Source organism: Solanum pennellii, chromosome 1, assembly GCF_001406875.1.
Source record: "Solanum pennellii chromosome 1, SPENNV200".
Lineage (NCBI taxonomy): Eukaryota > Viridiplantae > Streptophyta > Magnoliopsida > Solanales > Solanaceae > Solanum > Solanum pennellii.
The window spans coordinates 93,329,270-93,344,601 of NC_028637.1; the positions used below are offsets into that span (position 1 = coordinate 93,329,270).

Below are 15,332 nucleotides of genomic sequence, written 5' to 3' on the forward strand. Positions count from 1 at the left end.
GGTTACGTGGGGGTGGGGGTGGGGGATTTTTTTTTTTTATCAATTTAATTTTTTATATATTATTAAAGGCAGGAAAATATTCTTTATTTTTCAAAATTAAAATTATGGGCCCATATGCCACGTGTCGTAGTTCTATTCGTAATATTGTCAAGATAATGAGTGTGCATTACACGCACAATATTTATAAAGGTAGTTGTTATTTTATGTTCAATAGATAAATATTTATTAATATTAAAGTGTCTAATAGGTAAGTGTCTCAGTTGAGGTGTCTAAATGAATTATGCGGACAACTTTAAGGGGCTATCGATGACTTAAGCCTAATATTTATATGAAGTTTGAAGTTGAAATTGAAATTATAATCATTTTCATAAATTTATATGAAGTTGAAGTTGAAATTGAAATTATAATCATTTTCGTAAATAAATAACAAGCGCGAAGTTTTAAGATAATCTATTTATGTATTGTAGGGTATAGTTGAGTAGTCAAAAAAATGCTCGAGAACTATGAAGTTTAAGGAGTTATTTGGTACATGTTGAAATTTGGTATATAGCTGGTGTGGGTTTTAAAAGGTGTGAATAGAAAATGAAGAGTTATGATTTTTATGAAAAATTATGACTTTTATGAAAAATTGAGATTTTTATGAAAAATTGGGACTTTTATGAAATGTAGTGACCTTTTCGAATGACTTAGACTTTTCCAAAGAATTGTGACGTTTTCGATAAGCCACAATAAGGATTGTACCACACTATTCTTTGTTTTCTATAAATGAAGGGATTTCCTTTCATTTTAATAGAATGAATTTTCTTTACTTCTTTCACTACTACTAAATCTAGTATTCTAAGTGTATTTCACTGTCGTTGAGTAGTTCGTTGACACTGTGATTATAGGTATTGATACGCTAGTGATTAAGATCGTTCTATCCTAGGAGGATATATTACATTAACATCGGGTACTTGAGAGAATAATTTCCTTAAGGGAACATTGTGCATCCAATGGGCTCGATTTCTTTTCCTTAAGAGAGTAATCTGATTCTACTTTTTTTACTAGTTTTAATTTTTTAGTTTTAAAAATACTTTTTAAATTTTGTTATTTCTTACAAAATTCTTCAAAATTTATTGTAAGTCGGTCCCATGTATTAATGCACATATCCAACTTACCACGCAAACACACAATTACTGTTAGCATAATCTATACAGTGTTAGGTGGACACCGGACTCATATAGTTGCTTATCACTTGGTCCCATCAAAGAAAATTGGAGTTGGATTTTCCCCCTATTTATTATTGAAAAAGTCATTTTTATTGAAGAAATATTGAAATCAAGAAGAAAATGACCTTCTAAGAAATCAAGAAGAAAATGACCTTCTAAGAAAATCGCTTTGAGTGATTATATGAGAAATGAATCCATATAACTAATTATATAATATAAGAAAATAAAATTTAATTTTATGGTCCTAAATTAAAGTTATATCAATGGTCAAATGTATCAAAGAATTCCTTTTTTTAAAAAAATTTTATGGCGTTAAATATGTCACAATCTGAAATTAAAATATTACTAAAAAAAGGAATAAATCATTTTTTTAAACAGACTAAAAAATAAAATAGATAACTTTTTTCAAATGGACGAAACGTATAATGTTTGAAATAAGTAAATCTTGCACTGTTACATCAGCTTAAAAATAATTACATTTATTAAGAAATTCATTTACATTTAACAAATATCAGAATCCAGAAATTTAAAATCATGAATCCAATATAATGATTACTCTGGTAAAAGTAAGTTGATGTAGACACTAACAATGTTCAGAATCATATATACTCTTTTCTACCATCATTAATGGCAAAAAGAAATCACTAGTTAGCTGCAAGTTGCAACTCTATAATAAATGTACCGCGTACGTATCACATGCAATGGAGTCATTGTCTTAAAATAAAAATTCTAAATAGAAATAAGTACAAGCAAGGAGAGGTAGGCCTTATCTTGTCAATCTTAATAAGGCAACGAATCTCTACAATTAACAAATATGTGAAAATATAAGCTAGAAAAAATTAGATATTCTATATTCATCATAAAATTTGTGACATATTACAAATAAAAATATCAAATTTAGATATCTTTATCCCGCTACAAGATCGAATTATTCATAAAAGCATTGAATTTGATCAAGTTAACGGAGAAAGTAACTGATATGTACCTTCATTTTTCACTTTTTGTAGATACAAGGGATCTAACAAAACGAAAGGACAATAATGCAAAATTAAATGATTGAATAATTGCTTTTGTAGGGATGATGAGATAATACTTTTGGGTTGGTATATTTTATCGGATACCTGATTGTAGAGCAAGCTCATCACATGCCTATATGGAGGACCAATGGGTTCATTATAACGAGTTCGAAATTTAAAGGGCAAAAAAAATTGTCAAAAATTTTAAAGGGGTACATCAATTTCACTTTTAACTGAAAGAGCAAAATTGCTATTGATGTAGCGATTTTGTTTTCAGGCCATTAAGTCTAGAGCGGAGTTTCAAGACAATAAAGAAGTGGTGCTTCTTTCCTGTACTCCAACTCAGTAGCTCATTCCGGATAAGCGAGTGAATTTCAAGCCAGGGAAACTTCCTAAAAGGCTCAAAATTCCTTACCTACGATTTTGTCCAAAAAATTTTTCCTTTTTTAAAAGATTTTTGGCAATTTTTATTTTAAAAAAATAAAATCGTTGTGACCGCAGCGTTTTAGTAATTTTTTTTTTAAAATCACTGTTTTGACAGCGATTATTGTGGATTTTTTTTTCTTTTTAGAATATCTTGGAAGCTATTTTATGAAACTAATATTTTTTTAAATATCGCTGCCAAATTTTTTAAAAAAAATTGTATTAAATGTTGGTGAATTATTTTTTTTTAAAAAAAATTGGCAGTGACTTATTCTTTTAAAAAAAATTTCACCAAGCAACGATCTTTTATAAGAAAAAACAATTTTCCAAAAAATGGCTGCCACATAAAAAAAATTCACTAAAGCGCTACCGAGACAGCGATTTTATTTTTAAGTATTTTATATATAAATGTTGCAATTGCAGCGATTTAAAAAAATAAAATAATTTGGATTTTTTTTAAAAAAAATCATTCGGTGAAATCTTTACAAAGAATTGTAATGCGATTTTTATTTTTACCAAAAAACAATTACCAACATTTAATACGACTATTTTATAAAAATAATTGACAACGATATTTTAAAAAAGAAAAATTTACTAGAAGCGCTTTTTTTATTTTAGAAAAATATTCCCACCAAAATCGTTTCCAAAAAAGTAAAAATAAGAAATTATTTTCACTAAAAAAATTCATATAAAAAACGCTGCAATCACAGCGATTTTAATTTTTTTTTAAAAAAAATCACCAACATTAAATAATTTTGTTAAAAGTAATTGGCCGCGATAATTAAAAAAAATACTTTACTTTAATAGATGCCTTGATTTAAAAAAAGAAAAAGAAAAAACACTTCCACATAAATCGTTGCCTTTTCCAAAAAAGAACAAAATTTCCTACTAAAATCGCTGCGATTTTCAAAAAGAATTTTTTTTCTTCATAAAAATGCGATTTTAATTTTTTAAAAAATAAAATTCGTCGAAAACGCTGCATGAATAGCGATTTTCAGGAAAAAATATGGACAAACTCGTTGCGTCAATAGCGATTTAACCCTTTTGGTTAAAAAAAGTTGATATACCCCTTTGAAATTTTTGGTATTTTTTTTACCCGTTATACTTTGTTTGGATCATTGTTACCCATTGTTTCATAATGTATTGTATTGTATTGTATTGTACTCTATTGTACTGTATTGTATGGTAGATACAATGTTTGGCTAGACTGTATTGTTTGTTGTTGTTTAATAACATTTTAATTATTTGGTTTGATCGTATCGTACTGTATTATAATATATAAATTTTCTAAAATATCCTAATTATTCTAGAAAGGAGGTTTGACAAGATTTAAACAATTAAGATAAAGGGTAAAATAACATTTTGAAGGGAAAAGGGTCTGATATACCCCTCAACTTTGTCATTTAGAGCTGATATACCCCTTGTTATGAAAGTGGCTCATATATACCCCTACTTGTAAACAAATGGCTCACATATACCCTTTTCCTTTAACGGAAATGAAAAAATATATAATTTTAATCTAAATTTTTATTATTTTTTTCTAAAAAGTATAATCCCATATGAGTAAATTTAATCCTCGTCAAACATTTTTTTTTGACTTTTTTTTGTTTCAATGACTAATTTATAAGTATTATTTTGATAATCAAATTTATTTATGTTTCACTAATATTCTTGTAAAACTTATTGTAGATGACCAAAATTTTTCTTCGAATACGAAATTAAATTACAATACACACAAAAAAAATAGTTTAATTTTTTTTGATAAAACTAAGGAATGAAAGAAAAAAATAAAATAAGAATAAGAAATTCAAATAATTATAATAAAAGAAGTCAAAAAATAATTTATGTATGAAAAAAATTAAAATATACCTTGAACTTTGATAGAAGAATCATATATACCCCTAAATAATTTTTTTAAAAAAATTAGAAGTAATAAATATAAATATAAAAACTAATTTTTTAACTTCCGTTAAATGAAGGGTATATGTGAGCCCTTTTGTAATTGCAGGGGTATATGTGAGCCGTTTGTATAACGGAAAGGGCATATGTGAGCCACTTTTATAACGAGGGGTATATCAGCTCCAAATGACAAAGTTAAGGGGTATATCAGACCCTTTTCCCTATTTTGAAATATTATGTAAATATATAATTGGAAAAATAAATTAAGTAACAACGGGAACACATCAAATTGGTTGTTCCATAAAATAGGGGTTTTCATTGTTACATAACAACGAAATTTAACAATACAATACAATATATTTTAAGTAACAATCAAAACAAACATTGTAGGTATAGTAACGATATAACACAATACAATGAATAACAATGATCAAAACATAGTGTTAGGCTTCGGACTCTCATTATAACTGCCTAGTTTCATATTGGCCCTGTAGAGTTTCTCTATTATTGGCTACACTGCTCTGCATCATTATTAGAGTTGTCAAAATGGATTGGCTCAACCCTCTAACGGGCTAGAGTGTTAAACGAGTTGAAATGGGTTGTTCCTTTTAATTAAAGGGCCTATAGAATAGCAGCCCTAAGCGAGCCACGGATTGGGGCAGGTTGACCCTTCAACAAAAAAAAAAACATTTTCCTCGTAGAAAGGATACGAACGTTGATGACCGATGAAAACGACAGTGTTTTCAAAAACGTTTTTTGGGCGAGTCCTAGGGCAAGCTTTGGGGCGGGGCGTACCGAAAACGCTCTGGGCCGTAAATTAAAAACGTAGATCCATAAGGTGTAAGTCCTAAAATTTGAGGCGTAAGCCCTGAACATAAAAATGTAAGTCCTGGGCGTAAATCGTACACCTAGGCGTTTTGAATTTTTTTTGCTTTAAATCATATTTTTATTATTTGTTAATGATATTTCTCAAATAATAATTTTAATGCTTTTTTCTTCATTAGTGAATATTAACATTTATCTCACATAAAAATCATAATTTATTGAAAAGTTTACTTTTGCTTATTTTATTAGTAATAAAACTATAAAATTAAATATACACGCGACTGCGCCTCGTAGATCCATGGGACTTACGCCCCGTGTCTCGAGGCTTACGCCTCGCCCCATACTATATAAAACGCCTCGCCTCACACCCTCGCCTTTTAAAACACTGAACACAACACTAATACATATTTCAGTGAATATTTACAAAAGAAATACATAATAGCCAAGATATAACATTCATAAGATTCATCCGAGCAAAAAAACATTACATGATAACTATCTTCATAAACAAGACAATAAAGGAGAAGTGAAAAATCAGGCATAAAAACAAAAGTAAAAGAGGTCAAAGATTCATAATTATAATAATATAATGAACTAGGCTAATAAGAAAATTTAGTAGGCTAATGACCCTAAAATGTAAAAGATATGTAAAAAAGAATTTGATTTTATACTGATTTCTTAAAAATATTTTTAAGAAAATCTTAACAAGTAAAACATTTACGTGAAATATAAATGATAAATTTTTTTTAAAATTCAAAGCCCGCAGTCTGGCCTATGAAGCTTGCAAATTGATTCTACGAGGTCAATAAGCCAAATAAGGATGGACTAAAAAGTCTCATTTCTAAACGGACTAAAAAGTTGAGCCCAATTCCATTTATTTCAAAAACTGAATTGAACCAATCTAACGAACCAAACCATTTTTACCGCTCTAATCATCATTTTCTCTACTCTCGTTACATTCCCATCACCCACTCCTCCGTTGTTACTGACCCAATCACTGGTAATTTGTTTTCAACTTACCACGCAAACACACAATTAATGTTAGCATAATCTATACAGTGTTAGGTGGACTCATATAGTTGTTCATCTCTTGGTCCCATCAAAGAAAATTGGAGTTCTATTGTTCAATAGTTATTATCGAGAAAGTAATTTTTTATTGAAAAAAAATTGAAATCAAGAAGGTGACCTTTTAAGATAATTATTTTGGATTGCTTATATGAGAAATGAACCCATTTAACTATTTCTATGATACAAGAAAATAAATAAAAATTAATTTTGATGGTCTAAATTAAATTATGTCAAATATATAAAAAAAAAAATTTAATCTTGTAGCCTTAAACATGGCACAAGCTGAAATTAAAGTATTGTTAAATAAAAAATTATTCTTTATAAAAAAGATTAAAAAGAAAAACAGATCATTCTTTTTACTGAGTATATAATATGCAATATATAAAAAAAAAAGTAAATCTTGCACTATGCCATCAGCTTAAAAATAATTACACATAAGTCTTCTTTACATACTCAAATTAGTAACCTAGTTAACACGCGTTCTTCTTACTATAAAGGGAAGGTACATAGATGCATAGACTTTACAGTACTTCAATTTTAATAGGGTAAATAGGACTCTTAACATACGTTAAGTAGTAGAATTTTAAGGGTCGTTTGGTAGGCTGCATTAGAAGAAATAATTCATGGATTATGTAAGAAATTATTTTGTACCATGTTTAGTAGGAATTTGAGTCTATGTATAACTAATCCATGGATTAGTTATACCTCCAACATGGTATTATAGGATGTATTACTAATACCTTCCATTTGGAGATATTAGTAATACATAGGATATAATACCATGGGATAAACTATGTAAAGACAAAAATATCCCTCAAATCATTTTAATTATTTTGTGTATTTTCTTGATTTTATGATTTATATTTGTACTAGTAAGTTTATTTAAATAAATTAGCTTACAAATTATGTCGAGAGAATTGTAGGTTACTAATAAATCCAATACAAATCAAAATTTGAAATGTGAGTTGTATATTTGTATGTGAAGTTTGTGATCTAAATTGAATGTGTGTGTGTGTAAATATATATATTAGCTTGATTTTCTAATTATTTTTATTTTAAAAAATTTACATACATGTTAAAACTAAAACTTGCAATTTTATGTGTACATGTAGATGGTTTATTCAATTTTACCATTGTTGACAGTTTTTTTGATTTTAAAAGTAGATGTTTTATCTTTTCTTAATTGAAAAATTACCTTTTGTGAGTGATCAATTTATTAAGATGACAATTATTTATCCTCAAATAATTCAAGTGAAAAAATAACAAACAAGATAACTAAATTGTTCTTCTCATAGCTAATTAGAAGGTTATAAAAAATAATATTGTCCGACAATTATCTACCTTGATCCAATTACATAATAATTCAAGGGTATAATTGAAAAGAAACTTTTTATAGAGCTATTATCCAAACACAAGATGAGGTGGGAAAAAATAAACTATGCATCACTAATCCCTGCATTACTAGTCCATGCGTTATGAATTTTTTGTACCAAACGACCCCTACATGTATATAAAGGCCGTTGAAGCAGAAGCTTTTACACACAAGTTGGAGCAAAGCTAGAAGCACTTGACGAAAGAATGGCTAATAAACCTGGCATTCTCACTAACTGTCCATGGGCATGTCTTGGCAACTTAAAGGTATACTCTTCCTACTATCATTTATGGTAAAAAGCTGCAGGGTCGAAGCTACGGGTACTAGTAACTTTGATTCAAACTCTCTATATTTATTAAGAAATCCACTGAATATGCACATTTAACAAATATTAGAATCCATAATCTTAAGATGATGGGTGCAATATGATTACTCTGGCAAAAGTGTTCATGGTACACAGTAACAATTATCAGAATCCACATATACTCTTTTCTACTATCATTTATGGCAAAAAGATATCACTAGTTAGCTTAATGCAACTCTATAATAAACGTACCGCGTACATATTACAACGTCACTTCTGCTAACATTTTTTTATTTTTCAAAAATGATTTGTTGGGATGATGAAGTACTTGGTATTGGCACCATTTGCATGTCACAGCATATACACATTCTTCATGAGCAAAGATGAAAGTGAGAGGGACATGTTCTTCATACTCCTACTCCCATTAACTCTCTTCAGAATGGTTCACTACCAGACATGGATATCTTTATCCCGCTACAGGACTGCAAAGGGGAATAATCGAATTCTTGATAAAAGCATCGAATTTGATCAAGTTGACAGAGAAAGCAACTGGTATGTACCTTCATTTTTCACTTTTTGTAGACACAAGGGATCTAACAAAACGAAAGGACAATGCAAAATTAAATGATTGTTTTGTAGGGATGATGAGATCATACTTTTTGGGTTGGTATATTATATCGGATACCTGATTCTGGAACAAGCTCATCACATGCCTATGTGGAGGACCGATGGGATCGTTATAACAGCCTTGCTTCATATTGGTCCTGTAGAGTTCCTCTATTATTGGCTACACAAAGCTCTGCATCATCATTTTCTCTACTCTCGATACCATTCGCATCACCACTCCTCCATTGTTACTGAGCCAATCAGTGGTAATTTGTCTTCAAAATTGTTTTCCTTAATTAGATCTGATCAATCCTGGAGAAGATGCAAGTGACCATGTTAGTTCTTCTTTAACTAATTTGAAATTGATCTTCGGTAAGTAGTAGTTGTAATTTTGAAGAAGAAAAAATCTAGGAAAATAACTCAGTTATATACTATTGTCAAGTCATACTGTAAGTCACATGACATAACTAACAGGGGACATATAGTGCAATTTTACCAATCAATTACCAACTTGTATGGTTTACAAAGTTATTTTTATTTTATTTTTGGCAGCTGTAGTTCATCCATTTGTTGAGATACTAGCATATTATACACTCTTTGGCTTACCTGTAATCACAACATTATTCACCGGGACTGCTTCTATAGCTTCAATTGGTGCTTATGTCATCTATATTGATTTCATGAACCTCATGGGCCATTGCAACTTTGAGCTAATTCCTAAGTGGATGTTCTCTGTCTTTCCCCCTCTCAAGTACTTCATGTATACGCCCTCGTGAGTTAAAACTTCTTGCCCTGTATTTTAATGAGTTTAAGATTTTTTCTCCGCGATGCTTTATTATTAAACTTTAGCTACTCAGGGAAATAAATAGAGACAATGGAAATTAATGTTTCTTTCAAATGTACTTTTCCTATAGTCAGTAATAACTGAAGCTCTGTATTTGTGATTATTTATTCTATTGCCACTAATATCAACGTTTTGATGGCACAGGTACCACTCACTACATCACACCCAATTCAGAACAAATTATTGCCTTTTCATGCCACTCTATGACTATATCTACGATACAGTGGACAAGTCATCGGACACATTGTATGAGAAGTCACTTGAGAGAGAAGCTGAAGTGCCAGATGTGGTGCACCTTACACATCTAACAACCCTAGAATCCATCTACCATCTTCGACTAGGATTTGCATCGCTGGCCTCAAAGCCTCACGCCTCTAAGTGGTATATGTTGTTAATGTGGCCCGTCACAATATGGTCAATAATGCTTACATGGATTTATGATTACACATTTGTTGTTGAGAGAAATTTGTTCAAGAATCTCAAATTACAAACTTGGGCTATTCCAAAGTATCGCGTACAAGTAATTAAGCTATCATTATTGAAGATTGGTGTTACATTTTGCAGGTCTTTTTTTAAAGGGATTAGTAATTTGACTTGATTTTTGATTTCGTTGCAGTACTTTATGCAATGGCAAAGAGAGAGTATTAACAATATGATCGAGAAAGCCATCGTTGAAGCAGATCAAAAAGGCATAAAAGTGTTGAGCCTTGGACTCTTAAATCAGGCAAGTCAAAATATATGTCTAAAAAGCCTTATAATACCCATCCTTATTTATCTATGAGAAAAATGCATAATCTATTCTTAACTAGTAATTATGTTGCAGGCTTATAGCAAAATGTTTCATAAGCAATCTCAACATATTGTTATTATGGCGAGAAAGATTTTTTAAAAAATTCACCCCTCATCCTATATCAATGTTTGTAGGTTGAACCAATTAAAGAGGGTCAGTTCATATTTATGCTTTATTTCAAATGTAACTTTCCAGGAAGAGCAACTGAATAATAACGGAGAACTTTACCTAAGGAGGCATCCTCAGTTGAAAGTGAAGGTGGTAGATGGAAGTAGCCTAGCTGTGGCCGTGGTTCTCAATTCCATTCCTAAAGGAACTTCTCAAGTTGTCCTTCGAGGTCGTTTGTCCAAAGTTGCTAACTCCATTGCTCTTGTCTTGTGCAAAGGAGGAATTCAGGTATAATTGACTATTAATCTCCTTCCACTTTTGGTTTTCTATTCTCTCATTCATCATAATTTTCTATGTATAGGTTGTCACGTTAGACGAAGAAGATTACAAGAGACTTAAAGCAAAGCTTACCCCAGAGGCTGCAACTAATTTGGTCCTCTCAAAAAGTTATAATGTTTCAAAGGTATAAACCAGAAACAGATTGAAATATACTAATCTAAATCTAGACAAATTTGTTACATTTCCTTGGACCTGCCCCTCCCTCGTCGATCTCTGTTGAGGTTCGAACAACTTTGGATTTTGTGAAAGTCAAAATATAGAAAAGAATCTTCCCCAGCATGTCATGTATGTCTCCTTTCTATAAAAGAGACTCTTAATTGAAGTATTACATTGCAGACATGGCTAGTAGGGGATGGATTGAGCAAAGATGAGCAATTGAAAGCACCAAAAGGAACATTATTCATTCCTTATTCACAATTCCCACCGAGGAAAGTTCGCAAGGATTGTTTCTATTTCAACACACCAGCCATGATTGCTCCAAAACATGTTGAAAATGTAGACTCTTGTGAGGTTAGAAAAGATTATTCAATTTTTCTTAATTTCTCTATACTAATTTGATCTTAAATGAGTGATTTTACATTATGAATCTAGAATTGGCTGCCAAGAAGAGTGTTGAGTGCCTGGAGAATAGCTGGAATTTTGCATGCATTGGAAGGTTGGAATGAGCATGAATGTGGTGACATGATACTTGATACTCAAAAAGTGTGGAAAGCTAGCCTCGAACATGGTTTTTGCCCATTAACCAAGACATTCGTTGCTTAATCGGGTTAAGACTACATATAGACTGCTCCATTTACTATTAGATCTTGGATCAGTGGTGACTTTAAAGCTTTGTGCGACAGATTTATTCTGTTGCTCAAAGGTATAGAAGTTCACTCAATAAAATATTTCCTACCTATAAAAAAAAATGCTAATCAAATAAGATTTGAATTTTAAGGCCTCTTATTAATATTTGGCTTAAGATCAACTGTCTGTGGTCAATTCTCTCCTCCCAAACCCAACTCCGTACAAACATAGTGGGAAATGGTTTACAATAACCGATTCGTAACCAAGTTATGAGAATTCAAAGAGAATTGATGAAAACTAAGTCATTATGAATGAAGGAAAAAAATCGCATATGAGGAAATCAAAATCAGAAAATTAGAAACAAATCACAAAGAAAATTGAAGTGAAGCTTTACCAGAACGACAAAGCAATTGAGAACCGCCGGAGAAGAGCACATTTGAATTATATAATATCAGCAGCTGTTGCAACCCACCAAAATAAAATTACTCCATTAATAAAAGGGTTTCAAAAGTTATTTTTGCGTAAACTAGAGAAGACAGAGATGAAATCATCAAAATATCCCAAGTTAAATTAAAGGACTCAAAAATATTTCAATATTATCCGAAATTATTGTTACAATTAATATTTAATAATGTATATTTACCGTTAAATTATTTAATAATATATTTTAAATGTATACATTTATTCACATAGACACATTATTATGTATAATTCTACAATATTTTTTATGTCACACAAACACGTACATACCTTTTAAAATACACTATTAAATAGTAAATGAAAGATAAAATGTCATTGTCAAAGTTTGATATCGTAATAATAATTTCGATTAATGTTTAAATATATTTTAGACCCTAATTTCTAAATTAAACTGAAAACGGGAAAGAAAAGACCCTAGTTCAGCTATAATCTTAATTTATATAATATATTAGTAGTTAAAAATATATATGTAGGTATTTTAGTTTCATTTATAAATGAGATTTTATAAATGAAAAGAAAAAACTCATTTCCTACATATTTATTAGTTAATGTGATTAAAAGAAAAAATATTAATAAAATTCTTTATTCTTTATATTTTATCAACAGTACTGTGTTTTAAAAGAAAAATAATACTACAATTATTAGGTAAAAGGACGTAGTGACCAATTAAGTAATACTATAGATATCTGTAGTCCAAACCATAAGTGGAAGACTCTTTTTATATCAAATTATTATTCTTTCTATTCAATAATAGTTATTAAATAATATTTGTCTAATTTAGATAATTAAGAGATAATTTATTTTCTGTATTTATTTTATCTTTGCTATTAAATATTATTTATTATCTAATACATTTTTTAATGCATTAAATTTAATAAAATCGAAGGATAACATAGTAATATTACCCCATTATTTATTATTTTTAAGAGGTCTGTCAAGTCAATAGTGGACAACTATTGTTGGACATATGAAATAATTGAGTGCATTTTTATTTAATAAGGGTAAGTTTGTTCTTTTTCGTAAATTAAAGACCGTCAATTGTTTTCTTTTTTTCTTTATTTTTCTGCCTAATTCTTTTTCAAAATTATGTGGAATGATTTGACTAAGCACGTAATTTAACTTATATATNGTGCTTTTGTGTCCCTTGCTTGACCCTTCCCACAACTTTATTTTACTCTTTGTGAGGGGAAATGGTGTCACAATTTTCTTGAAGGATCGAATATGTTTCTGAGAAGATTTTTAGTTTTGAAAGTTAGAATTTGAAAAGTTTGATCAAATTCATCAAGATGGGTATAAACGAGTCAGGAATTGAGTTTTGATATTTTTATAAGATTCAAAAAAATTAAATCTACTAATATGATTTTTTCGAATCTCAAAAATTTTAAGTGTAATTTAAAGTTTTCTTAAATCAATTTCTAGCTAAGTTAATGAATAGACTTATTGAATTTTCGTCAAACACTCAAAACCTATGATATCTATTTTATCTCTCAATCTCTCTTAACTTAAATTAACAATCATTCAATTGAACTCAAACGAACATTAAATTACAGTATCAATCTCCCTTCTTGTTCACATAGTAATTTTGTCCGATAAAACATATTATTTTATCGAGTAAATTTAAAATAAATTTAATATCCCAAAATCCAAATAGGTATCAAATAAAGAGTTTTATCACATAAAATCACTCAACTTTCAACTGACGTTTGACCATAGATTTTCAAATATTCTTGGCAAATATTATTTAGGTGAAAATTTGGTGAAGTTTCATCATATATTTGGTTTTGGAAAATATATTTCACTTTTTTTAGAAAAAATATGATATGTAAATTGTACCCATAAATTTTAAAAACTATCAAAATTGATCATAAGTATGTATTACAAGTCAATTAGATCTTGATTGCAACTATAGATGTTTTACTTACAAAGTCACTTAACTTTGATTTTTTTTTTATATGAAAACTTTATTTAAAATCAGATTAGAAAAAAAAATCCATTTAAACTATTTAAAGTCATTTGACTGATTTTAATATGTACTGGATGAGAAACACCACTAAATAACGTATTTGATTAGTACGTAAGTTTATTTAAATTAAAGATTATAGTTTCTAGTAATCAATTTTTCAAAAGGAAAGAACTGAGAATGTATTGCAAAATATATAAAGGAGGTTTTAATGGAACTTTTACGTTCAATAATTATAATTACTTTGTCCCAGTTTACAAACACACTAACTAAGGCATTCATTTTATGACACATAAATTTCTTTTAGGGATTGCATCATTTAGATTGGTCCTCGTATGTAATAACTTTAAAAAAACTTATCTTAATTTTAATGAATTATTTCCCTCAACAAAAAAAAAAGAAAAAAAAAGAAGCAAGGTGTTTGATCGGGCAGTTCAAAGAAAAAAAAAACTTTTGAAATATATAATTTAAAACAATTTCTTTTGTGTGTGTCTATGAATCTTTTTATTAAAAACAAAATAGAAACTCTAAAACTAAATTCTTTTTAATTATAAAAACTTACTAAGAAAATGCCACAGAAATTGATCCAAAAATAACAATTGTATTTGATTTTTTTTTGGTCCTTGCCTAATCTAATTTAACATCTTCAAGTTTAATAAATATAGGTGGCGACTCCCTTTTATTAGTGCACGCACAATTATTACTAGCATAAGCTATAAATCCTAGATGTCGTAATTGGTAAAGTCGTAATTCACTTTCTAAAAAGAAATAGAGGAGAAAATCATAAGATTAGAAGCAAATTTTTATTAATAAGGTGAGTGTTTAAATGTAACAGATCAATTGAGCTAATAAAACTTTTCGAATTATAACTAATTAATTTTAAATTATAGGCTACAATTTATAACCTTCATAATAAGATATAAGGAAGAAAATATGAATTTCTTGAAATATCTGATTAGAAAGAAGATTTTTGTGGAGATAATAAATGGAATTGATGTGGTTTAGATCAAAAGAGACATATTAGGACGGAGTTATAGGCAATTTAAGATTAAGGGTGTGTCTGGTACGGAGGAAAATGTTTTCCTACAAAAATGTTTTTCTAGAAAATAAGTAGATTTTTGACTTATTTTTTCATGTTTGGTTGGTAATTAGAGAAATATTTTTACGAAAATAATTTTTGGTGTTTAATTTATGAATGAAAAATGTTTTTAAGAGACATATTTTATTTTTACTAGAGTAAAAAATAATTTTTAAAAATAAAATTATTTTTTTTTGGTGGTGGTGGTGGTGGTGGTGGGGTTGGG

General features: G+C 29.1%; 1 protein-coding gene and 1 long non-coding RNA gene across 3 annotated transcripts; one reads left to right on the plus strand and one right to left on the minus strand.

Moving 5' to 3' along the window:
- Window positions 1-7,969: 7,969 nt before the first annotated feature.
- LOC107008222 (very-long-chain aldehyde decarbonylase CER1-like) lies at window positions 7,970-11,738 on the plus strand. Its single transcript, XM_015207159.2, has 10 exons — window positions 7,970-8,077; window positions 8,441-8,667; window positions 8,755-8,987; window positions 9,274-9,493; window positions 9,710-10,085; window positions 10,182-10,289; window positions 10,551-10,751; window positions 10,825-10,926; window positions 11,139-11,312; window positions 11,394-11,738. The coding sequence occupies exons 1-10, from the start codon at window positions 8,018-8,020 to the stop codon at window positions 11,562-11,564; spliced, it is 1,872 nt and encodes a 623-aa protein (XP_015062645.1). The 5' UTR covers window positions 7,970-8,017; the 3' UTR covers window positions 11,565-11,738.
- Window positions 8,203-12,159, minus strand: LOC107008223. 2 transcript variants are annotated; one of them, XR_001455236.2, is made up of 4 exons: window positions 11,983-12,159; window positions 8,801-9,033; window positions 8,676-8,708; window positions 8,203-8,597 (listed from the first exon to the last, which is right to left on the minus strand). It is a non-coding gene; the product is annotated as an uncharacterized LOC107008223 (long non-coding RNA). The 2 variants fall into 2 exon arrangements; XR_003577329.1 differs by having other exon boundaries at window positions 8,203-8,708; window positions 11,983-12,157.
- Between the last annotated feature and the right edge of the window lie 3,173 nt (window positions 12,160-15,332).

What these genes read in the sequence shown, in the direction of transcription:
- LOC107008222 (XM_015207159.2), top strand. Translation starts at nt 8,018, where the DNA reads ATGGCTAATAAACCTGGCATTCTCACTAACTGTCCATGGGCATGTCTT. An exon ending in AAAGTTATAATGTTTCAAAG is followed by an intron (nt 10,927 to 11,138) that starts GTATAAACCAGA and finishes ATTACATTGCAG; the next exon opens with ACATGGCTAGTAGGGGATGG. An exon ending in AAAATGTAGACTCTTGTGAG is followed by an intron (nt 11,313 to 11,393) that starts GTTAGAAAAGAT and finishes TTATGAATCTAG; the next exon opens with AATTGGCTGCCAAGAAGAGT.